The sequence below is a fragment of the Ovis aries genome, chromosome 18, assembly GCF_016772045.2.
Source record: "Ovis aries strain OAR_USU_Benz2616 breed Rambouillet chromosome 18, ARS-UI_Ramb_v3.0, whole genome shotgun sequence".
Lineage (NCBI taxonomy): Eukaryota > Metazoa > Chordata > Mammalia > Artiodactyla > Bovidae > Ovis > Ovis aries.
This window is the reverse complement of record NC_056071.1, coordinates 15,999,528-16,024,186: the sequence shown is the minus strand read 5'-3', so window position 1 is coordinate 16,024,186 and position 24,659 is coordinate 15,999,528. Positions and strand designations below refer to the sequence as shown.

Sequence of the window (24,659 nt, the reverse complement as noted above, 5' to 3'; positions counted from 1 at the left end):
TTTGAGTGTGGAATAAAATCCCACAGGGCACACTGGCTGTTTTCCTGGAGAAACTTTTCTGGAGCCAGACTCAGGAATCCTGCAGTCCAGTCCTGGCCACACCCTGCACTGCTTTTGTGCATGTTTGAGAGAGGTCCTGAGGGGTGGAAGGCCCCCATCCGAATAACCGGGAGGGATCACACCCCTAATTGGAACAGATTTTCATGGGTGGCCAGTGAGAGGTACAGGGCTCCCACCTATCCAGCTGGGGAGTCACCAGAAACCACCTGCAGAGTTTAGTATTCCTGAATGAAAATTACAATTGATTCAGTACTTAGGGTAAGTCACCCACAAACATTGCTCAGCATTTGACAAATCCCAGCTGCTAATCATTTATGGTTTATTAGGTCCAAGACTCTGGGCTAGGTGCTCTTTTCTTCTTAATTGAACCTTTTTAAGTACCCTACGTGTGCTTCCCGTCTGGCTCATTAGTAAAGAATCTGCCTACAATGTGGGAGCCGCAGGAGATGTGGGTTCAATCCCTGGGTCGGGAAGATCCCTTAGAGGAGAAAATGGCAACCCACTCCAGTATTCTTGCCTGGACAATCCCACGGACAGAGAAGCCTGGTGGGCTAGTCCGTAGGGTCACAAAGAATTGGACACAACTGAAGTGACTTAGCATGGCATGGCATAGCAAGAACCCTTGCTGTAATAGGAATTAGAAGCGGTGCTAGTAGTACCATTCCCACTTTATTGATGGAGAGTCTGAGGCTCAGATGAGGCAAAATATCCTGCTTATGGTCACACAATAAGTAGCAGAGCCGGGATACAAGCCCAGGTGAGTCTGCAGTCTCCAAATGCTGTTTTTCCTTCCCTCCCTCCCTTTTCTTTCTCCCTTCTTGTTAAACATGATTCTTTATCATACAAAGAAAACCTGATTCCAGGCCATATACCTAGAGTACAAATGTCCTTTACCCTTCTTCTCCCATCCTGGGGCTTCCCTGGTGGCTCAGATGGCAAAGAATCTGCCTGCAATGATGAAGACCCAGGCTCTAGCCCTGGGCTGGAAAGATCCCCTGGAGGAGGGCATGGCAACCCACTCCGGTATTCTTGCCTGGAGGAGCCCATGGACAGAGGAGTCTGGAGGTCTATAGTCCATAGGGTCACAAAGCATTGGACATGACTGAGTGACTACCACTTTTTCTCCCATCCTAATCTGAGCATAGAAACACGTGGTCTATTTCATTTCGAAGCCCATGACTAGTTTTTAAATGATATTTTTGGAGAGGCAATAGATTCCCACGGCTCAGAAATCAAACTCCAGGACTGTCAACACGTCTACCCCGCACCAGCCCCACCTCCCCTCCTCACCCACTGGGCTCATTTTTCCAAGTCCTCCCAGAGCATCTTCATTTGCATCCATGCATGGACAAGTGCCCTCTCTGATTCCTCCCACTTCAGGCCCAGAGATAGCACGCGCTGCACACTGTCTTGCGTCTTCAACAGTTGTTTATGAACCATTGTTCCATGCTGTGTTTTGCCTCTGGTTTTTGAGAAGGAAGGGAGTGGGTTGAAGGCCCCAGCCAACATTTCTCAAAGGAGGCGTTTGTTCTGAAATGTTCTTTTATCTTCCTTCCTTTGGTTCATTCCCAGCCCCTCGGCCTGGCTTCTCCTTTGCTGGTCCCTGGATGTCTGCACCTCTTCCCTAGTGTCTTTGCATGTGCCCCCTGACCAAAGGCATTCCTCCCTTTGCCCTTCCCACACCGCCAGGATGCACTGCTTGATACAGAAGCTCGAGTGTCCCACTCTGTTAAGTAACAGAGGCTTTTCTGGCAGTGTGAGGAGAGTGCCTGTGAGAAATGGGGTTCATTTGTTGTTCAGTCGCTCAGTCGTGTCCGACTCTTTGCGACCCCATGAACTGCAGCCTGCCAGGCTTCCCTGTCCATCACCAACTCCATGAGCTTGCTCAGACTCATGTCCATGAGACAATGATGTCATCCAACCATCTCATCCTCTGTCGCCCCCTTCTTCTCCTGCCTTCAGTGTTTCCCAGCATCAGGGTCTTTTCCAGTGAGTCACCTCTTTGCATCAGGTGGCCAAAGTATTGGAGTTTCAGCTTCAGCATCAGTCCTTCCAATGAATATTCACAGTTGTTTTCCTTTAGGATTGACTGGTTTGATTTCCTTGCAGTTCAAGGGACTCTCAAGAGTTTTCTCCAGTACCACAGTTCAAAAGCATCAATTTTGTGGGCTTTATGGGCAGTGCTGAATGGAGACTGCCAAATGGCTACAGCATCTTGGGTTGGAAGGAACAGGAAACCCAGAGTCCTTCTTCTTCATGCCTTCCCACACTGCCACCAGTGAGGGCAGGACACTGTCCCGCCTCCCGTAGCCTCTGTCCTGCCAGCTCCAGCCCTGCCCAGCTCCTTTGTACTCCCAGAGCTGAAATGATGACTCATCAGTGACCTTGATCCCTGCTGCTCTCCTAGAAGGGCCGTCATTCCCTCCTGGCCCCTCCCTTGGGAACCAAAGCTGACAAAGCCATCTCTTGCCACAGCCTTGCCCTAGGTGGGGCCCACCTGACCAGGAGTTCCATTCTGGGGGAGCTTGACCAATAATGCAAGGCCTGATTGAATTTATCCAACACTGAGATCAGCAACTACTGACTTAATGGTGGCTAATACTGCTGCTAAAGCTACATTCAATTCATTCTGAATTCATTCAGTACAGATGTATGGAGAGCCTACTGTAGGCAGGCACTCTTCAGGCCTAGAAATGAAGCAGCGATACAAACCCTTGTTCTCAGGGAGTTTGCATCCTGGGAGAGCAGGCAGCTAGTTAGATAGCCCCATGCCAAGTAAAGTGTGTGTGTGTCGGGGGGCGGCACTGCCAGTATTTGTGTGTTTGCATGGTCAATCAGGAATACCTGTAGATGAACAAGTTGAGTCTATTACTTGTTGCAGTGAGGGAGCCCACATACCATGGGAGAATGGAGGGCATCTTGGCCCAAGGGTGTTAGGTGGAACCTAGAGTAGGATTTGGGCTTTGGCTGGGTAGTTTGGGAGAGAGCCCAGGGAAGTGGAGGCATTGATCTGTATTGTGTGCTGTCAGAAAGCAGTGATGAGTCCATGATGGTGTATCTTAGTAAACCTCATCTAAAAGGAAGGAGACCAGGTGGAGGCCAAAGCTGTAAGTCATAAAGAAACAGAGGTCAGTCTGATTAACCAGGAGATACAGATTTGAGTATTTTGTGGCTTGGATGGTGCTCATGTTTTCAATGTTCAGATGTGATTATGGTCTTGTTTTTGTCTTGACCCAGTGCGGTCACAGAGAGACCTTGTCTGATGGTGATGTTCTGCCAAATTATTTACCTTCAACTGGAAAACAGCACAGCCTAGCTGTGCATGCAGGGCCAGTTCCTGGGGCCATGGCTGCTTGTCCGTCAAGCTCTCTCTCGCTTATTCGCTCTACCTTGTCCAACTCTTTGCAACCCCATGGACTGTAGCTTACCAGGCTCCTCTGTCCAAGAGATTTCCCAGGCAAGAATACTGGAATGGGTGGCCATTCCCTTCTTCAAGGGATCTTCTCGACCCAGAGATCAAACCCAGGTCTCCTGCATTGCAGGTGGATTCTTTACCATCTGAGCCACTGAGGAGCCCATATATGCTAGTATACCTGTTTAAGAAGATAAATAAAAAGCCCCCTCCAGCTGCTGTGTTGAGAATGGACTCTAGGGAGCAGAGATGGAAGATGCTTTGGGGGGTTGCTGAGATGGCTCAGGAGAGGAGAGATGATGGTGGTTTGGATAAGCCTGGCAGAAAAAGTGGTAGGAATTGCTCAGATTGGACACAGATTTAGAGGTGGGGTAAAACAGAATGGTGTCAAGATTTTTCATTGGGGCAAAAGATTGAATTGTCTTTTCCTGTGATGGAGAAGCCCCCTGAAGGAGCAAAATGTTTTTTGCAAGGTAATGCATCAGGAGCTCATGGGGGAGGGGGTGTGCCAAGCTGAGGTGTCCCTAGAATCCAAGCCCAGCCATTGAGTAAGCAGATGCCCCTGTAGGCCTGAAGTTCCTGGAGAAGTTTGGTGGGAAGACAGATTCAAGAGCTGCCAGTGTTTATGTGAATATAAGGCATGGCCCTGGATGAAATCACATAGATCTGAGCATATTTAGGGAAGAGGTTTTGTCTATCTTCACTCACTTCCCAAGCACTCCAATTATTTGGACATCTGGGAAGTGAGGAGGAATCACCAGAGGAGACTATCACCAGACTATCATCCAGTGAGGTAGAAGAACCAAGAGTTTAGCCTTCTGTTCACAAATATGTATTGAATTCTGCACATCATCTCAGAATTTCTAAGACTTTAGATTTTGAACTACTGGAATACTGGACAGGTGGCATTGCCAGGTCAGGAAAAGAGGTTTGAGCCAAGACTGTTGGCTGACACCAAGAATTTGTTCCCTTTTTCTTGATAAAAGAACCATGGCTCTGCTTGGAGAGGCAGTGTACCCATATAAGGGTCTACATAAAATGTAAACGGAAGCATCATGTGGGACTTTTGCAGCCTGCTTCAATGGAGTTGGACTGCCCTGGTGGCTCAGATGGTAAAGCGTCTGTCTACAATGCAGGAGACCCGGGTTCGATCCCTGGGTTGGGAAGATCCCCTGGAGAAGGAAATGGCAATCCACTCCAGGACTATTGCCTGGAAAATCTCATGGACAGAGAAGCCTGGTGGGCTACAGTCCATGGGGTTGCAAAGAGTCAGACACGACTGAGCGACTTCACTTCACTTCACTTCACTTCATTGGAGCTAATGCGGTTGGGAGGCACACACCTGCTCTTCTACTCTTATTCCTTCCTGCTGTCTGAAAGATAGATGTGATAGTCGGAGCTCCAGCAGCCATCCTGAATCATGAGGGCTCAGCAAATGGAGACCAAGCATTGAGGATGGCGGAATGGAAGTACAGGAACCCATAATCCTCATAACTGTGGAGTTGGCAACGCGTCATAGATTACTTAACTTTAGATTAAGTTAAGAAAGAAACAAACTTCTATCTGTTTAAAATTCACAGTTATTTTAGGTTTTCTGTTATACTGTAGCAAAATTCCATTCTGACATGAGATTTAGTCACAGTATTTCTAAACTATGTGGGCCACTTGTGTGAGGAACCAAGCTGTCTGCAGTTTGTCATGGCCCCTGCTCTCCCAGGACTCCGTGCACAGTCGAGTGGACTGACCAGTACACCTCTGTTACTTGGGTCATAACAGCATTGGCTGGTAGGGGCTATGCTGGTGGGTTTGCTCCGGGGTCTGCAGTGAGGACTGAGACAGATGGCAGAGCAAGTTCCATCTTCTCAGCTCCTTTCAAATCATATCTAAATGCAATGACTCAACACGTGTTCTTGGTCTGATTTTTGTTCCATTGCCTACATTTAATTTTAATTTATTCCAGTACCTAATTTGAGCTTGGAGTTGAGGAGGGGGGAGAAAAATGATAATGTGGACCAGATTTTAGATGGTTGCACTTATAATTTCACAGAGAACCTCGATGGAATAATAAGCAATGGTTATGAACTTGCTAAGAATCAATTTGGTATGTGGAGCTTCATCCAACTGACAATTATATAAAGACACAAGCTCTAGAAAATTGGCAGGAGGCTAAAACTACAAATGTGATCTGTGTCATTTCTTTAATGGACCAGCTATTTTGATGCCTCTTTTTCCCCTTGGAAGGCACCTTAACACACACTTGGCTAACTTCTTACCTCTGGCCAAGACTGCTCTTGACTATCAGAACTTTTGTGTCTGACCTATCTCCAGATCGAGGCCCAGTGGAGACGTAAACCTATTACACATATGTGCTGTAACTGCGCAGTTGCTCAGGCTTGTCCTGACCCCATGGACTGTAGCCTACCAGGTTTCTCTGTCCATAGGATTCTCCAGGCAAAAATACTGGAGTGGGCTGTCATTTCCTCCTCCGGGGGTTTTCCCTACCCAGGGATAGACCCCGAGTTTCTCTTGTCTCCTGCATTGGCATCTGGATTCTTTACCACTGCACCACCTGGGAAGCCGAAATCTGTGATATACTGAGCACTGAGTACCAGGCCCATTGCACGTGTGCTCGCATCTGTTTACAAATAACCCTGCACAATAGGTTCTAGAATCTTCCTTTCACCAATAAGAATCCACCGCTCAGAAAGCCTGAGCACTCTGTCTCTAGTCCTCAGCAGCTCTTGAGAGTAGAGCCGGGATTCAAACCCTTTGCTCTACACCGTAAGGCTTCTGTCCCACAATGCCTTGTGTCTCCCCCTGTCCTCTAATAGCTTTTGAAGCCTGGAATCTCTTCTGTTCAATCTAAATGGCTTCCTGCCCTTGGGGTCTCCTTCCCAGTGTCTACCAGTCACAATTCCACCCCTCACCCAAATCTTTTGTGCAGTCTCCCTCCCTCTGCCATAAACTTCCTTGTGCTTTCCGTCCGTGTGAACTCTGCTTCCTGGGAATTCTCCCCACCCCATGCGTGGCTCTTACAACGCATTTTCTGGACGTCACCAGAGCTTTTGGTATCCTTAAGTGACATACCTGAATGATCCATTTTCAGTGAGAGGGCGGAACGAAAGGACTTTTTTTTGTGCACTTAATTTTGTTATAGTTTGTTTCTTTTCATTCCTCAAATAACCCTACGAGGACTTTTTAACCCGCCGCTTTACAGGTGAAGACGCTGGATACACAGCAGCCTAAAGAGGTGCAAACCCAGGAAGCAAGAAGGAGAAATTATAATTCCCGCCCCCGCGCCCCCGCCCCCACTCTGAGCCTAGCTCATCGCTCAGGCATCCAGCGAATGTTAGTGGAGTGAATTAATGAACGGATGAATGAATGAATGCCTGCCGGTCAGCTTGCAAAAGGAACTCGGTGAGAAACGAGGAGAACTGAGAGATCTGAAGTACCCTGAAAAATACTTATTCCAAGTACAGACGGGGTTCAGTGGCTGAAGAAAATCTCAAACACTGAGGCAAGCTCAGCATAAAAGAGAAACGTTTGTTTAACGCTTTCATGACTAAAAGTATGTCTCCGAAGAGCAGGCAGAGAAAATGTATTCGCAGTCCACAAAGCTCGCTCCTTAGGAGAGCCCCGGAACACCCGTCGGTTTTGTTCACCAACTTCGGCCGGCCGCCGGGGCGGGCCGGTGCCTGCCCCTTTAAGAATCTGGTCGAAGTCCTTTTCCTCTGCCTGCCCCGCCCCCTCGCGGAGCCGGCGCGGCCCGGCGCCCACCCCTTTCTCCCCCGGAGGGCTTAGCTACGGGCTCGACTGCCCGTCCGTCACAGAGGCGCCGCCTCTAATTGGCTGAGGGTCGGGAGGCGGGGCGGGAAGGCCGGAGAAACTAGTTTGTTGGCGGCGCCGGGGCTGAACCGCAAAGCGGCGGCGCGCTCCGCGGCGTTTGGGAGCCGGGGGGAGGGGAGCGGCAGCGGCGAGGGCTTGAGGGACCTCGCGCGCGCGCGGCCGGGGGGGCGGCCTCTGAGCGCGGCGGGCGGAGCAGCCCCGAGCGGTGAGTACCGGGGCCGGGTTGGGGACGAGAGTCGGTGTAGCTGCGCTTGCGGCCCCGGCGGTGGCACTTGTCACCACCCACCCCGCCCCGGGACCGGGGGCGCCGGGTCCTGCGCGCCCCGCCGTGTGGGCACCAACCCCCTCCTCCCGCGCCAACGGGCAGAGCGAGCCTCGCGGGCCCGCCTGCCTGGGGAACAGCGCCCCGGGGCTCGAACCCCCGGAACCCCCTAGAGCACCACGGGGTCTCGGGGCCGGGGACAATGGTGGGGAGTGGAGGTCTGGAGAGAAGCACCCCTCCCAGCTCCGCTCCTCCGGCCTCGAGCGTGCCTGGGGACCCGACGAGGTTATTTGCTTGAAAGCTCAGAGCGACGGAATGAATTGTTTTACAAATAGGATGTTGCGCGCGGGAGCTGCAACTCTTTCCCCCACCCCCCAGCCCCCGGGAGTGCTTGATTCATTGAGTCCGCAGACTCTCTTTTTAAAAAATTACTATCGATCCTGGAAAGAGGAGGCTGCCTGTCTTTGAGGATGTGAACGGCCCGGGCTCTGCGAGGTAGTCCCCGCGCACTTGACGCCGAGGGGCCAGATGGCTGCCTGCCTCGTGCAGAGACAGCCGAGGGGCTTCCCCACGGGAAAGATCGTCCACGCGAGCCGGGCCCCGCTTGCGTCCCACCTGACAGGGCCCCTCGTCCTGTGCTGAGAGCTTGGAGCCGCCGAGGAATGGGCACCCACCCGAAGTCCCGCCGCCCGGGGTGGCCGCCACCCTAGCGGGTGCAGAGCGAGCCTCCTTTGGCCCGGCTGTCTGGTTCACCCCATTCCGCCCTGGCTCCGGGACCTCGCTGCACCTGGGCACACCTCACTCCTTTTCCCCCTTGTGGTTGCTTGAGGGATCTTCGGGTTGGGAGTCCGTGCCCCTCAGGGGCACCCTACACTTCTGCGCTGCTGTTTCAAAGCCGCCCCCGCCAAACTGATTTCTGCTCTCTTTGAGCAGAGGAATCTTTATAGAGACCTTGACAAAGGGGTTGTTGTGGGGATCGACCCAGGACCCCCGCAGGTTTAGTGCGGCCGCTCTTGTTCCTGCTGGGTTGCTTTGGGGCTGGGTCAAGGCTCCCTGAGCTTTGGCCCTCCCTGGTGATTCAGGGCGGAGAAGGCCAGGTGTCTGGGCCTTTTGGTTTCACTCTGGCGGCGTGCTGGAGGGAGGGAAGCTGCCGGCGGCCGTGGGAGAGGAGGCGGGAACCTCAGCGGCTTGTCATGAGCCAGACTCCGGTGACTGTGACTTGGGGTCAAGCCCTTTCGGACCCAGGGCCTCAGTCGCCCCATTCACAGATGGGTCTGATGCTCCTTGAGCCCAGGTGCTGTTCTGATTGCTCCAGGATGTTGCTGAAGGCTTGCATTTGAGGACTGGGAGGAGCAGGACCCAAAGCCCACCCCAACCAGGGGGCAGGTTTGGTATTCTTAACACGGGGGCCTCGAATCCCCAAGACCTGCCTTTGAGGATGACGAGTCAGTCTTCTTACAGGCCGGGCAGCTGTCTCCACCTTGAGTCATTCCCTTTGTCAGGAAGTGACTCCGCGGAGGTTGTTAAAAGGAAGGTAGTTAATGGTAGACACCTTGGTCCTGGGGCTGCAGCTGGTTTTATGTTTGCAGTGCCCAGAGAGGAGCTGGGGGCTAGTTGCACACTCCCCCTCGGAGGCGGTTTCTGCAGCCTGATGCCCCTCAATAGCATCTTAGACCTGCAGGCTCTCCGTGTGGGAGAGGAGAGCAGGAAGAAAGACCACATTACCCGGGCCTTGGACTTGCTGGGCTGCAGGGAAAGGAGGCTTGGCTCTTTCCATCTCTCACTGTGATGGGCTAGGGGCATCAGAGGGAGTGTCCTTTAGTGGGTGGTGTGTTCATTCATGTGTTAATTGATGTTTGAAGGGGCTTGATTGAGCCCACACCTTCCGGGAGCCCCCTTGGACCAGGATGTGCTGCCACGTGGGGTTAGGAGGTGCCCACGGTACCCCCAGTGACAGAGATAGCGAGGGGATCTAAGGGGGGCACAGGAGGGGAGCACAGGTGGTGAAGGCTTCCTGGAGAGAGGATGCTCTGGTTGGGTAAAGATGAGAAAGGCAGGTCCTGGGCTACCGCCTCCCCGGACCCATTCACACTTCTCCCAGAGGCCGCTTCATTGCCAGCCTCCAGGCCGTCGCAGGTTGAGGGCAGAGAGCAGGCAGGTGGGAGGCAGTGGAAAGGTTCACCTGGGACTGTGGTGGTCTGGCCCAGGAGTCCCCCAGGAAGATGAGGGGGGCGCTTCTGGATGCTGCCTCTCTGCGCAGGGAATCCTGCGAGGTCCCACCCCATGAACCCCCAAGACCAGCCCGTCCCCTGAGCCCTTAGTAGCTCTGGACCGACGAGGCCTCAGTGTGGGTGTGGCCCGTGAAAGGCCAGCAGGTCTGGCACGAGAAAACAGGGTGACCAGACACAAATGAATTGGCTGATTGAGATGCTGGTTTTCATCTAATGTGGTAAATTTCATAATTGAATTGCCTTAGGCAGCCCAGGCTGTTGAAGCGTTTTCCCAGCCAGAAAACACTTAGTTTTCCCAGACATCTGGGGTCCGGGGGCAGCAATGGGGAGTGTGTGTCCACAGCTTTTTACACCGCCTCCCAGCAGGCCTTTCCCCTTAGGAACCTGGGTCTGTCTGCAGGTGATGGAGTCAGTCCCGCCTCCCAGCAGGCTCCAGTCCCTTTCCGGGATCCCCGGGCCCCTGAGCCACACTGTCCTCCCACCCCGATTGGCTGAAGCTGATACCTGTCAACTTCAGGTGCTCACCTGGCCAGCCTGACTCCGGGTCCCTCAACTGTTCATTAGGAGCAGGGAAGGGGGCATGTGGGGCTGGAGGTCAGAGAGGGACTCAGGGCTGGGAGGGCTCCCTGTTATGAAGTCTCTTCAGCACCAGGTTGGGGAGGGGGGAGAAGAGCATGGACTCTTTGAACCCGACCTTCTCCTGGGGCCCCCACCACCTGCACCCACCCTGCCCCCTCCCTTTAGTGCCAGGAGACTCTCTTCTTTCTTACTGGTAAACCTTTCCTTCCCAGCCCTGTCACTACCCTTTTGGATGAAAAACGGTAGGCGCGTGTGGCTCATCAGCCTGTTTTTAGAAGTGCCAGCTCTGTCGTCTCAGAAACCCAGTTAAGCTGGGAAATTCCACTGCATTTTCTGCAAATACGCAACGATCTCCCAAGCCATTCCTTTCCCCACTATCATTTCCTGCACCCCTGGGCTGGACAGAGTTTAGAAGAGGGTCTCTGGGCTTCACCTTGTTTCAATGTGACCGAGACCAAGGCCACCTCTTCACCGGCCATCTCACAACTGGAACCCTCGCCCCTGGAAGGTGTCGGCAGATAAAGCCCTGATGGTGGGGCCTGGGGGTCCTGCCCTGCCCCTGCCTGGCTGTGTAACTTCCCGTAGGTCTGCTTACCTCCCTGGGCCTCAATTTGCTCTTCTGCAAATTGTGTGGATGCTCTTCTGTACAGTGTTTCTGTTAAATATCTTGCTGCTAAATCTCAAAAGAGAGTTTTGGTATCACGTCGTTTTATAAGGCACGAGTTACTTGCATAGCTCTCTTGGGCAGGAGGGGCGAGGGGCAGCTGGTAGAGTGGAGGGAGCTGAATTAGAAGACAGGAGCCTGGCATCCTGGTTCCCAGCTCTGCCGCTGACGATGGGTGCTGGGCCTTTGGGCATGTCACCTTCCTTCTCTGGGTCCTCATTTTTTCCATCTGTAGAGTGAAGTGAGGGCAAGCGCCCCACTTCCTTTTCTTTCTGGGTGAGTGGAAACTGAGTCAGACTTTGCCGATAACTCCAGAGGGACAGGGCTATTCCCTGCCTCTGGCCCCTTGGAGTCTGGGGCCCAGGGGTGAAGGGCAGCAGGTGTGGGAGAACTGAAGTTGCTCCCTCCACTCTGGAACAGATGGAATGAGATCTAGCCTGGGAGATGTCCCCTGGGAATGTCCCCTGGGCATTCCCAGGGGACACCTCCCAAAGAAAAGTGGGACAGAGCTCCCAGGAGCTAGTGGGATCACCAGGGAGTCTGGGGGCACAGAGGATACCATGCTCCCCACACTTTGCCAAGGAGGTGCCTGCAAGGCCAGCCTGATGGCTCCTTATGCGAGGAGGCAGGCTGCGGGGGCTGAGCAGGGCCGTGGGAGAACTGTGTCAGACACCGCCAGAGGGAGGCCCACATTGGCTACGGTGAGGCTCCCCACCCACTTCTGTCTGCCGGGAAGGCGCCTCCGACTGGCGGCTGCCCCTCAGAGTAGCATGCAAGGGATAGGGTGGAAACAGAGCCTGGCTGGGTTTCTGCCTACTCCTTGAAGGAGAGGCCGACCACAGATCAACCTGGGCTGACCAGAATCGATCTCCTAGTTAAGATAAGGAAGGCGCGGCCCCTTCCAACTCCTGGACTAGCTGCCTGCCAGGTTTGCAGTTGGCCAGGTCAGACTTGTCCGCTTCATCTGGGCTGGGGTGAGGGCCGAGAGACGGGAGAGCTTTTTTTCTCAAAAGCTATGGTGATTGTACCCTCCATCCAGTGTTCAAGTCCTGCTGTGTCCCGGCTGGGCTTGCGGGACCCTGGGCAGCAAGTCCCTTAATCCACCAGTGAGCGCCTGTGTTGTTCGCAGCTTTGGAAATCGGATAAAGCAAGAGGTACAGCTCCATTCAGGCAGCGAGCATGTATTTAGCACCTTCTGAATGGCTCACCCCAGACTAGAAACTGGGAAGGGAAAGTCAGCTTTAAAGAGGGTTGTCCTTGGAATTCCGCTCACCCTCTGGCTTGGGAGACAGACAACTAGCCGGGTGGTTATGGCTCAGCGCTAGGCTGTGAGTGATGTGACGGAGCCACAGGACACATGAGGAAACAGACTGTCGTTGGTGTCCCGATTCTTCACGTGGCCAGTGAACTTTTAAAATTCTGTCTGCTTTTGGCTGTGCCAGGCCTTTGCTGCTGCACACAGGCTTTCTCTAGTTAGAGTGGGGATGACTCTCGTTGCGGTGCTCAGCTTGCTGCACACAGGCTTTCTCTAGTTAGAGTGGGGATGATTCTAGCTGCGGTGCTCAGCTCGTTGCTGTGGTAGCTTCTCTTTTGCAGGGCATGGGCTCTCGGTGCACGGGCTCAGTACTTGCGGCTCTTGGGCTCAGTTGCTCTGTGGCATGGGGGATCTTCCCCGATCAGGGATCAAACCTGTGTCCCCTTCGTTAGCAGGCCGATTCTTAACCATGGGACCACCAGGGAATCCCCAATGAGTGTTTTTTTGCAAGCTGTTTTCTGCCAGGCTCTGCGGCGCAGCAGAGAACAAGACAAGGTCCTCACCATCCTGGAGCCCCCATTCAACTGGAGGAGGCAAGCAACAGATAGATAAATAAATAGAGCTTAGGTTGGGCTGCAGGAGGTGGGTGGGGTGGGGTGGCAGCGTGAGGAAAAGGATCGAGGTGGGGCATCCGCTTAGACCAGGGAGCCTAAAGAAAGCTCCTCTAGGCTGACAACATTGAGCTCCTCTAGGCTGACAACGTTGAGCCGAGACCTCCAGGACAGCAAGATGCAGCCATGGGAGGATCTGAAGAAGAGGGTGTCAAACAAATGAACAGGCTGTGAACATCGTGTGCTGGAGAGGGGTTTGAGACGAGACCCAGGGAGAAGCTGCTTTTCTGATTTTACAAAGGCCAAGAAAACATGTTCCTTTTAAGATGTGTTATTATCTTTAATGTTAATCATACGTTGGTGGATTCCTTTATCAACAAACAGTATTAGAAGATGTGGAACCTGCTGTGAAAGCAGCCTGGTCCTTGGTATCTGTCTTCAGTTTGGGGCATAGCCTTCTCGTCCCCCTTTTCTTATACAGATTTTGTCCTTATGTAATTTGGATCATACTCAGTATTCCAGTGTCTATCACTTAGTGCATGGGTGGATCTTGTTCCCTTTTCACAGCTGTGTAATATTCCACAGCATGGCCAAAGCGCTATCTTTTTTTTTTCTTTTAGTCTCCTAACAGGGCACTTTTGACTTGTGTCTGATTTTTTTTTAAACCCTCCATACAAGCCATGAATTCATGTACGTCTTGATCATGTATCTTCCTGGTCTTTAAATTTTCGTTGTCCAAACTAAATGCTTTTTGCAAAGACTAATAAGCCAGTTTACTGTCCTACTGATGGTGTCTGGGAACCCACCTCTCCACCCATACTTGCTATTATCTACATTTTCCCTTTTAGCTAATGTGATTGGTAAAAATGATCTCATATTCCTTTAAAAAAAAAAAAGTGATCCAGTTTATTCAGGCTTCCAGGTTTTTTGTAATCCATCATTGTTTTTTCCAGAAGATCAAGGTTTAGCGAGTGCTGGCTCTGCCTCTTGCTGGTCTCCTGACCACGGCTGGGGACTCAGCCTTCACCCTGTGTGGTCATCTGTGAAATGAGGCCCTTTTAATCCCTGCCCCCTGCCAGGCTGCTCCGTGTTGTGCATGGGGAAACATTCCGGAAAGTTCATTTTATGCTGAAAAGCTCTGCAGACATCATGGGTTTTACTAGTGAAAGGTGACTATCTGGAGCCTGGAACATCTGAACGGATGTGAGTGTTTCTAAGCAGCTAGTGTGTCCAGGGGAGGGGCCGGATGGCTTTAGGTGGGACGTCTGCCTTGCATCCCTGAGATGGAGGAGGCCTCATCCAGCCCAGGAGGGTAGAGAAAATTCTCTAGCTGGTCCAGGGAAAGGCTCAGAAAGGGGCATTGATAACTACAGACTGACCCCTCCTTTATCTTTTGTTCAGTCACTAAGTCGTGCCTGACTCTTTGCGAGACCCCATGGACTGCAGCACGCCAGGCTTCCCTGTCCTTCACTGTCTCCTTGAGCTTACTCAAACTCATGTCCATCGAGTCGGTGATGCCATCCAACCGTCTCATCTGCCGTCCCCTTCTCCTCCTGCCTTCAATCTTCCCTAGCATCAGGGTCTTTTCCAATGAGTCAGCTCTTTGCATCAGGTGGCCAAAGTATTGGAGCTTCAGCTTCACCATCAGTCCTTCCAGTGAATATCCAGGATTGATTTCCTTGAGGATTGACAGGTTTGATCTCCTTGCAGTCCAAGGGACTCTCAAGAGTCTTCTCCAACACCGCAGTTCCAAAGCATCAGTTCTTGGCACTCAGCTTTCTTTATAGTTCAGCTCTCACATCCGTACACGACTACTGGAAAGATCATAGCTTTGACTCTACGGACCTTTGTTGGCAAAGTGACATCTCTGCTTTTTAATATGCTGTCTAGATTTGTCATAGCTTTTCTTCCAAGGAGGAAGCATCTTTTAATTTCGTGGCTGCTGTCACCATCTGCAGTGATTTTGGAGCCCCAGAAAATATAAAGTCTGTCACTATTTCTGGAGGCCAAAGGCTGGGGCTCCTAGAACTTTGTGGATTGCCATGTTTATTACTTTGGGAGTCCTTGTCTGTTTTCCTTTAATGGGAGGCTTTAAAATAAGCAAAAGATTGACCTAAGAGCTTTTGTACTTGATGTGGTAACAGGCGGGAAACTGTGGGGCCTGTTGAAGGAAAGATGGGACCTGGGGCCTCTGGCCCCATAGTGGGGGAGGTAGGGAACCTGGTGGACAGGAGTCCCTGGAGAAATTCATCTCCACTGGGATTCAGGAGCCTGGGGACATACAGGCAGGCTCTCCTGTCCTTCCCCAAGTGGACTGTGACATGGTGAGCCCCTGTTTGGGGGAGCAAGCAGCATCCAGGCTTGGCTACAGTTCCCCTGCAGCAGTGTGGGACCTCAGGCCTGATGAAGGCTTCAGCCTGACCTGGTTGGGACGGCTGCAGGGCCGCGGACAGGAAGATGAACTGGGGAGCATGACAGCATATGAACGAGGGGGCAGTGGCTCTCCCAGAGGGCCCTGGTCAGGAGGTGTCCTGCCTTTTTAGCTCTGCAGCCAGTGAGCAGGAGGAGAGCAGGCGGCGACCGTGGCTGCAGACGCATTTCTGCCTGTATTTGTTGTTGTTCAGTCACCAAGTCATGCCCGTCTCTTCTGCTGCCCCATGGACTGTAGCCGGCTGGATCCTCTGTCCGTGGGATTTCCCAGGCAGGAATAAGGGAGTGGGTTGCCATCTCCTCTTCCAGAGGATCTCCCAGGCCCAGGGATTAAACTTGCGTCTCTTGAATTGGCAGACAGGTTCCTTACCACTGAGCCACCAGGGGAGATCTTTTTGCAGTTACTGGGCTGGTTTTTTCACGGAGGGAGTGAGGGGAGCATCTCACGCAGGAGCTGGCCGTCAGTGGGGGCAGGGCAGGGTTTTCTGGCTAGGTGCCCCCTCACTGCATGCCCAGCCCAGCTCAGAGGGGCTTTGTGGAGTCACAGTCAGATGGAGTCCCCAGGTTCAGTTTCAGGCAGTAGAATGGACTGGCCTGTCCGTGTCGCAGGAAGTTGCAGTTGCTATTTTTACCGCTCCAACTAGGACTTTTTACAGGAAGGTACAATTACAATACAAGCAAAATGTCAGGGTTTGGCTGGTCAGCTGAGCCCTGGGAGGCTGCCTCAGCTCGAGGCTGGGACCGCAGCACGGTCCGTGCATGTGTAAAGTGAGCCTCATTTGCCTGTGGACACATACCTACCCTGGGTGCTGGGTGACTTCCTCTGAACTGCCTGCAGTGTCTGGGGTTTTTCCTCCAGGCCAGAAAGAGACCTTTCCTGGGATTTGCCCAGATTGGTGCCCTGATTGGGGCACCTTGACCTTGTGATGGGTCTTACGGTGGTGAAGCCAGCCTGGACAGTTGTAAGCCTTTCTGTTCCTGACTGCCCGGGAAGTTGAAGTCTTATCAAATGAAATTATTTAGAACCTACTGCGTGATAGCCACACTGCTGAGTGCTAGGGGTAGAGGTGGGTTAGACAGACCTTGCATCACCCGTGTAGCAGTAAGGATGCAGAAAGTGCCAGTTGTCCGAGTTGGACAGCACCTGATTTTTTAAAATATGTATTTATTTGTACCAGGCCTCAGTTGTGGCACACGGGATCTTCGGTCTTTGCTGTGGCATGCAGGACGTTTAGATGCAGCAGGAGAAATCTTAGTTGCAGCATGTGGGACCTAGCTCCCTGACCAGGGATCAAACCCAAGCCCCCTAGATTGGGAGCTGAGTCTTAGTCACCGGACCAGCAGGGAAGTCCCCACCTGATGTTTTTAATGTATATGCGTTATGGCTGGAGGACAGGCAGGGCTTACGTTAGCTTCTGTTGCTGCCTAACAGATGAGTACTAACTTAGTGGCTTAGACAGTGCCTGTCTGTTAGCTCGCAGTTCTCTGGGTCAGGAGCTTGGGCTGAGTCAACTGAACTCTCCACTTAGACTGTCACAAGGCCAGGGTCAAGTGCCAGCTGGACTGGGCTTTTATCCTGAGGCCCGGGGTGGGGGGTGGGAGGGAGATTCTGCTTCTAGGCTCATTCAGGTTGTTGGGAGAATCAAGTTCCTGGTGGTTGTAGGACTGTCAGTAAGTGGGCTCCTTAACTCCATGCCAGATACCCTTCCCCCACACCCCACCTCCAGGCCAGCAGGACCCTCAGGTCCTTCCCTGCTTCAGATCTCTGACGTCCACTTCTGCAGTCAGCTGGAGAAGACTCTGCTTTAGAGGACTCATGAGATTAAGTCAGGGCCACCCAGAGCATCTCTCTATTTTAAGGACTCCTGATTAGTTAGTAACATCATCAGTTATGTCTGCAACTCACTTTGCCATGTAGGTAACATGGTCACAGGGGTGGAGAGAGTCATCTTTGAATTTTTCTGCTAAGGGCTCCTGCCAATGGGTTACAATAGCAGCAGCCTTAGTAACTTCTGTTCTCTTGAATGGAATGAATTTTGTGTGTCTCACTGTGCTCTTTACATGGGCTGTCTTTTATTTATTTGGCTGTGTTGGGTCTTAGTTGTGGTGTGTGGTCTTTCCCTGTGGCGCATGGGATCTTAGTTCCCCAAGCAGGGATCAAGCCCTTATCCCCTGCATTGCAGGGCAGACTCCGAACCACTGAACCACCAGGGAAGACCCTGGACTATCTTATTTAATTCTCAGGAAAGCTGTTGATATAGGAACAGTTATTTCTCATTCCCCCCCCCCCCATTTTTCAGATGGAAATACTGAGGCTCAGAGAATGTAAGGACCTTGGGCCAGTCATATGGGTAGAAACAGCAATGCTGGGATTCGAAATCAGGGCTTTAGCATCTCACCACCCCATCAGGTGCTTGTGGCCAGCATCTCTGGTTTAAGTCCTGTGATTGGTAGAACACCCTTTAGAACACAGAGGAAGGTTGCTCTTTCCCATCCAACCTTTAAAACACTTCAGTGTGAAACATGCCTATCATACTTCAGGTTAGCCCAGCAGATACTGACGGCCACTCGCTTGGATATTTTTGAACCTTATTGCAGTGGGTATTTGTGGTTCATCTTCTTCCCTGCTCAGCAGTATTACTGAACATCTGATGTACTCCAGGCAGCAAAGAAGACACAGAATACCGTCCTCAATGAGTTGGAGATAAAAATAAAGGCAGAGTACACGATACTCTGAAGGAATAGGTATTGCTAGAGAAGCACGGCCACAGCGCTGCTGCCTAGGCCAAATAGAACGTTAATTGCAGGAAATATAGTTGTTTAGTCAGTAGGTCATGTCCGGCTCTTTGCAGCCCCGTGGACCGTAACCCACCAGGCTACTCTGTACCTGGGATTCTCCAGGCAAGAATGCTAGAGCGGGTTGCCATTTCCTTCTCCAGGCGATCTTCCTGCCCCAGGGGTTGAACCTGGGGCTCCCACACTGGCAGAGGGAGTCTCTACTGCTGAGCCCCTGGGGAAGCCCTGATAGCAGGACACCAGACGAAAACTGTTCTCCTGACTCTCTGCTGTGCTCCTGGTGCAGCCCAGGGCCCAGCAGCTCGCAGGCGCCCAGAAGTTACTTGTAAGGTATCTGTTGGGTTGGTTAAAACATTGGTCTGGGTTTTTCTGAAGGATGGAATGGAAAAACCTGAGTGAACTTTTTGGCTGACCTAATACTATGTCCAAGGTCCTGTACATGCCAGACAGATGTCAAGTCCAGGAGCCTTACGGAGAGAGGGAGTGGGGCTTGAGCAGGAAGACGGGGGAGGAGAGAGCTTGAAAGTCCAGCATGTGCCCCAGCAAGTGTCGGGGGCGAGGGGCTAGGGAACAGAGTGAACGAGGCTTGGACGTCAGAGCCTCCTTGAAGGCTTTTGAGCAGGTGGTCCAGAACCAAGTGTCTGGCACCGGAGTGCCAGGAGAGGGGGAGCCCAGCCTACAGTGGCCAGGCCCTCCCCTTGTTTCTGGAAAAACTAGCCACACAAGGGACCTGGGAAGCAGGATTTAATGGAACTTGGTGGGGCCAAACGATATGCTAAAAATGTATCTATGAATGAGTTGCAATTTCTGGGCACCCATGTATTTGGCTATAAATACACATTACATGTGTAATTTCAAGAGACCAAGAATTATCAGCTGCAAAGCCCAAGGGCAGCAGCCCACGCCCAGCCCCTGTAGTTTGCTGTCTCAGGCCCTGCCCTCTGCAAACCGCCAAGGACTGTTATTTGGGGGGAAATGAGGGGTCCTGTGGCGAGAAGACAGCATCTGGTGATGGAGGGAGGAGCAGAGGGGCCTGAGTGCCACGAGGGGAGACTGGCAAGTGGGGATCAGAGGGCGGCTCTGGTGTGCCCGGTGCCCGCACGCCGGGGAGGAGCTCTCAGGAGCCCCTCCGGGCAGGTGATTGCCCTGTCACTGCCCAGCACTTTCCATGGCAGTTTCTTTTTCCGAGTTCTTATTTTAAAACCATGGTTCACGTGGAGGGTGAGGAAGTTCTGCTTCTCACAGCATGGTGCTAGAAAGTCCCTGGGAATCTGTTGGGGTCCATGGCATCAAAGCTGTTTTCATAGTAACATCCAGATATTATTTGCCTTTTTCACCCATTCTCTCCAAGTGCAAAACCCCGTGAACCAATGTTTTCCAAGTAACCATTGCACGAAGCTACCAAGTCATGCGTGGGTGAATGAGCCAGAGTGCAAGACAGACTGGAAGATGGGAAGGTCAGAGTATGTATGTTCACCACGCGGCTCAGGTCCCACACTGCAGTTGATCCTTAAGAAACTGCTGTTCAGGATGCCCTGGTGGCTCAGTGGTAAAGAATCCGTTTGCCAGTGCGGGAGATACAGGTTCGACCTCTGTTCTGGGAAGATCCCACAGGCCGCAGAGCAAGTGCTGCTCAACAAGTCTTAGCGTTTTGTCAAAGAGGCATATCCACAGTAATCTGGAGAGGCTCTTAAAATCTCCTCCCGTTACCAACCCCCTATCCAGGTGAGGCTGTATTTTCTTCTAGTCTTCAATGAAAATATTTTACAATGTTTAGGAGTATGGGATTCATAGCTACATACTGCTGCTGCTGCTGCTAAGTCTTGTCCGACTCTGTGCGACCCCCACCAGGCTCCCCGGTCCCTGGGATTCTCAAGGCAAGAACACTGGAGTGGGTTGCCATTTCCTTCTCCAGTGCATGAAAGTGAAAAGTGAAAGTGAAGTCACTCAGTCGTGTCCAACTCTTAGCGACCCCATGGACTGAAGCCCCCCAGGCTCCTCCATCCATGGGATTTTCTAGGCAAGAGTACTGGAGTGGGGTGCCATTGCCTTCTCTGAGATACATACTACTATATATAAAGTAAGCAATGAGGATTTACTTAATAGCACTGGGAACTACTTTCAGTATCTTGTAATAATTTGTGATAGAAAATAATCTAATATTTATATATGTAACAGTCGCTTTGAACACCTGAAATTAGTACCAGATTGTAAATAAACTATATTTCAATTTTAAAAAAAAACACTTTAACAATAAATTGGATGCAGAAGCAGATAGAGAATCTGACTGTTAATAAAAAAAAATTTTTGAAATTAGATTTATGAAAAACAACTTATCTATGCTAACATATAGCAAGTTTATTATTATTTTTCAGTTAACTAGTATACATTTCAATTTTGTCTCAATTTTAATTTTGTGTGTAATAAATGTCAATAGATTGAACCACATAACAGAAGCCCCTTAGGGCCCTCAGTCATGTTGAAGTTGTGAAAAGACCCTGAGACCAAACCATTTGAGAATAGCTGTACAAGGCAAAACCCCTGCGAGCTGGGGGCCGGATATGAGCCCAGCACCCAGCTCTGTTCATCTGTTTCCCCTTCAGTCCCTCAGGGATCCTGCAAGGTTGATCTGATTATCTTCACACCCATTTTACAGATGTAGAAGCTGAGGCACTGAATGTCTGAATACCTGGCATAAGCTTTGCAGGACAGAGGTGGCTTTGCTGGCAGCGCCCGCCAGCGGGGAGGTCCCAGACCCAAGTCCCTGCTCCCCAGGCAGAGAGGAAGGCAGACGCCCAAGAGAGAGCCTGTTAACACAGGCCGAGTCTGTGTCCTCACATTACCGTCAGATGTATCACGCATTCTTCAGGGTGGCCTGGGGCCTGGCCAACTGCAAGCACACATCCTCACCCTGCCTCTTCTCCGGAGGCCCAGGAAGGAGGGCTCAGGTTTGCCAGGTGGCAGCGAGGCACTTGAGAAATCAAGTGCTTTTCATTAAAAACAGCATTTCCTGGTCAGGCACACCCAGCCTTGGCAGCCAAAAAGTTTCTTCTTTCTCAACAGCCCATGAGGTGCCGTTTGAGCAGGGCTTTGGGGTTTTTTTGGTGGGTTTTTTGGTTTGTTTGTTTTTTCCCAAGTTTTAATAATCTAGAATAAAGCTGCTGTAATAATTTATATACAGGTTTTTGAGTGAACATGGTTTCATTTCCCTTGGATAAATACAGAGAAGACAGTGCTGCTGGTTACTGAGCAGTGATATGTGTACAGCAGTTTCCTGGCGGCTTAGATGATAAGAGAATCCACCTACAGTGTGGGAGAGCCGGGTTCGATCCCTGGGTTGGGAACATCCCCTGAAGAAGGGAATGGCTACCCACTCCAGTATTCTTGCCTGGAGAATTCCAGGGACAGGGGTGGGCTACAGTCCATTGGGTCGCAAAGAGTTGGACCCGACTGAGCAACTAACATTTCCACTTTTCATGAATATTGTATAGATAGAAATGTATTATTAAATGGACTTAGTAGAGCGCAGAAACAGTTATGATGTTTTGGAAGCTAACTTTACAATTCTTTAAGCCTGCTAACTTCTCAAGACTAAAATTTCACGTTAAAACCTTAGTCCTTTCTTTGCTGAAAAAGATATTAGTTTGGCCCAAAAGTTCATTAGGATTTTTCTTTTATTATTTCTTTGTTATTTTTTAATTGGAGGAAACTTGCTTTACAATGTTGTATTGGTTTCCGCCACACCGCAACCCAAATCAGTCACAATTTTATATACATATATCCCCTTCCTCTTGAGCCTCCCTTGCCGCTCCCATTCCACCCGTCTAGGTCATCACAGCGTGCCATACTGGGTGCCCTGTGTGAGCAGGGACTCTGGAGCAAAACAGCTCTGGGTACTGAGGCCATGTGCACATTTCTTACCTTCTCTGAGCCTCAGTTTTCCCATCTGTGTAATGGGGACAATGATGGCCTCGAAAAGGTGCCATAAGAATACAGTGAAAGAAGGCTTGTACAGGGCTTGGCAGAAACACTCGCTCACAGCAGGGTTAAAAACAAAAAGTGACCCTGGGTCTGGCATAGCATCCGGCAGGTTCTTGGGGTTGTGAGGTGAAGACAGTCTCCTCTCCGTTCTCACCAGCAGTACCTACTGTCAGCTGGCTTTCTTGCTCAGCCTACTGAGACAGTCTGTGCAAACCCAGCAGGTGTGTGTGTACTACGGGTCTGTGTGAGTGACTAGGTAGTCGGTTTTTAACAGATGTAAGAGACAGCCTCCTATTCACAGCGCTTCTCATTTTAGCAGAGAAAGCCAGTTTATTGTGTGTGTGTATATATATAATACAGTCCTGTAGTACTCCACTGTATGAATGAGCCACTGTTTCTTTAACTGGGCCTCTCACCCATAAACATCGAGGCATTTGCAATCTTTTGCTTGTAGCCAAAAGGCAACAGAGGGCAGGAGTCCTGGGTGTGGGGAGGCTGGGGCAGAGGGCACGTGCTTCTGTCCTTTTGAAACATCTTGCCAAAGCGCTGTCTAGCCACACGCCCCTGCCCTCCGCCCTCCCCATGGGAGGGGAGACCCAGAGCTGTGTCCTGGGCTTTGACACTTGAGGCACCTTCGCATTCTGGTTTGACACTGCCAGCCTGAACTAGAAGAAGCTTCTGGAACACCGAGAGAAAGCAGCTCATGACCAGTAAGTGGCTGGTGCTTGACTATTTTTTTTTTCCTCTCTTCTGGCCTTTTCTGTATGTTCATTTTCCTCCCAGGCTGTCACTCCAGGTGGCTTGCTGAAAGTGATATCTAGGCCAGAGTGCTCTTAATGACTCCATCTCTGGGCCGCTGCAGATCTTTCAGGGGGCCAGACAGGAAGAGAGACAGCCTCCCTCCCCGTCCCCAGCCCCCGCACCACCTCTGTTTGCCAAGGGCCTAGCCAGCCCTGCTGGCAAAGGAGGAACCCGGGACTGGGTGGCGATGTGTGCTTTGCGCGGGGGCTGTTCTCTGCCCCCAGCTTTGTTTCTCCTCTCTGTCTTGCTCTGGATAACTGAAAGGAAACAAGCGATTTCAACAGATGGGCGAACCTGAGCGCCGAGCTCTCTGTCCCCTCTGAGAGCCGGGATGTCCGTTTCATTGGCCCTGCTCCTGTTTGCAGCAACAGCTGGGCTTGCAGACCCCCAGTCTCGGGGCCAGAGATGGTCTGGGGGTCTCCACCGAGCTGAGGAGCAGCAGGACACAGCACTGGAGCTCAGGTGGCAGCTTCTCTCTGCCCCACCGAATGTGGAGGCATCTGAGCCATCCCTGTCTAAGCTGAAAGAAGCCTCTTTGTTGCCAGGTTGCTTTCATGAAGCAGGGTAAACAGAGCTGCTAGGACAATCTGACATCAAATGTCTGTAATAATCCTCCAAAGATTTTTATCTCAAAGTGAAAGTTGCTCAGTCACGTCCGACTCTTTGTGACCCCATGGACTATACAGTCCATGGAATTCTCCAGGCCAGGATACAGGAGTGGGTAACCTTTCCCTTCTCCAGGGGATCTTCCCAACCCAGGGATTGAACCCAGGTCTCCCGCATTGCAGCTGGATTCTTTACCAGCTGAGCCACCAGGGAAGCCCAAGAATTCTGGAGTGGGTTGCCGATCCCTTCTCCAGGGGATCTTCCTGACCCAGGAATCCAACCAGGGTCTCCTGCATTGCAGGAGGATTCTTTACTGAGCTGTCAGGGAAGCCGTCAAGAGAGGAGCGTAATTCACAGTTCACTGCAAGCAAAGGCAGTGGGGGAGGGGGCTTCCCTGGTTTCTCAGATGGAAAGAATCTGGCCACAGTGCAGGAAACTCGGGTTCAATCCCTGGTTTGGGAAGATCCCCTGAAGAAGGGAATGGCTACCCACTCCGGTATTCTTGCCTGGGAAATCTTGTGGACAGAGGAACCTGGTGAGCTACAATCCGTGGGGTCGCCAAAGAGCCGGATGTAACTGAGCGACCAGGCACACCATAGCACAAAGACGGTTGTTGGATACAAATCCAAAACTATGGATGAATGAATGAGTCAGGGTGGTTCTCTACTGCGCAGACATTAAACATTACAGCCAGGCAGAGAGACTGCGCAGGTTCATCCAGTGTTTGCACGCAGGAGGCCCCAGTCAGTCTGTGTTCAGTGATGAATGGAGCATGCCAACTATGTGAGTGGGTAAAACAATGTAGAATAGTGCTCTGTAACTGCAACAGTATAAAATGTTTGGGGATAAAGGCTGAGAATAAGAAGGCAAAGTGAAAATAGTTACTCTTTTCAGTATTTCTCAGCCTTAATCACTTCCCTACCACAAACCGTTTTGGACCTTTTATTCCTAATTGCATTCAGCCCTGCCCTTCCCCCGCATAAATTTTAATACCAAGTATACTCTATGGATATACTTAACCTTCCCTGGTGGCTCAGACAGTAAAGAATCTGTCTGCAGTGCAGGAGAGTTTGATCCCTGGGTCGGGAAGATCCCCTGGAGGAGGGTGTGCAACCCACTCCAGCA

General features: G+C 51.4%; 1 protein-coding gene across 4 annotated transcripts in view; it reads left to right on the top strand.

Annotated features, from left to right (window-relative positions):
* The first annotated feature begins 7,390 nt into the window (after window positions 1–7,390).
* Window positions 7,391–24,659, top strand: part of KLHL25 (kelch like family member 25) — a 50,289-nt gene continuing 33,020 nt past the window's right edge. For 2 of the 4 annotated variants that reach the window (XM_042235073.1, XM_042235074.1), the window contains exon 1: window positions 7,391–7,523. Coding sequence is in view for 2 of the 4 variants with exons in the window: in XM_004017732.4 (XP_004017781.2) it covers window positions 22,831–22,837 (7 nt within the window). In the remaining 2 variants the exon portion in view is untranslated. Of the gene's footprint in view, window positions 7,524–22,765; window positions 22,838–24,659 lie in introns of those variants that run through there. The other 2 variants (XM_004017732.4, XM_012098433.3) reach the window with 1 other exon arrangement.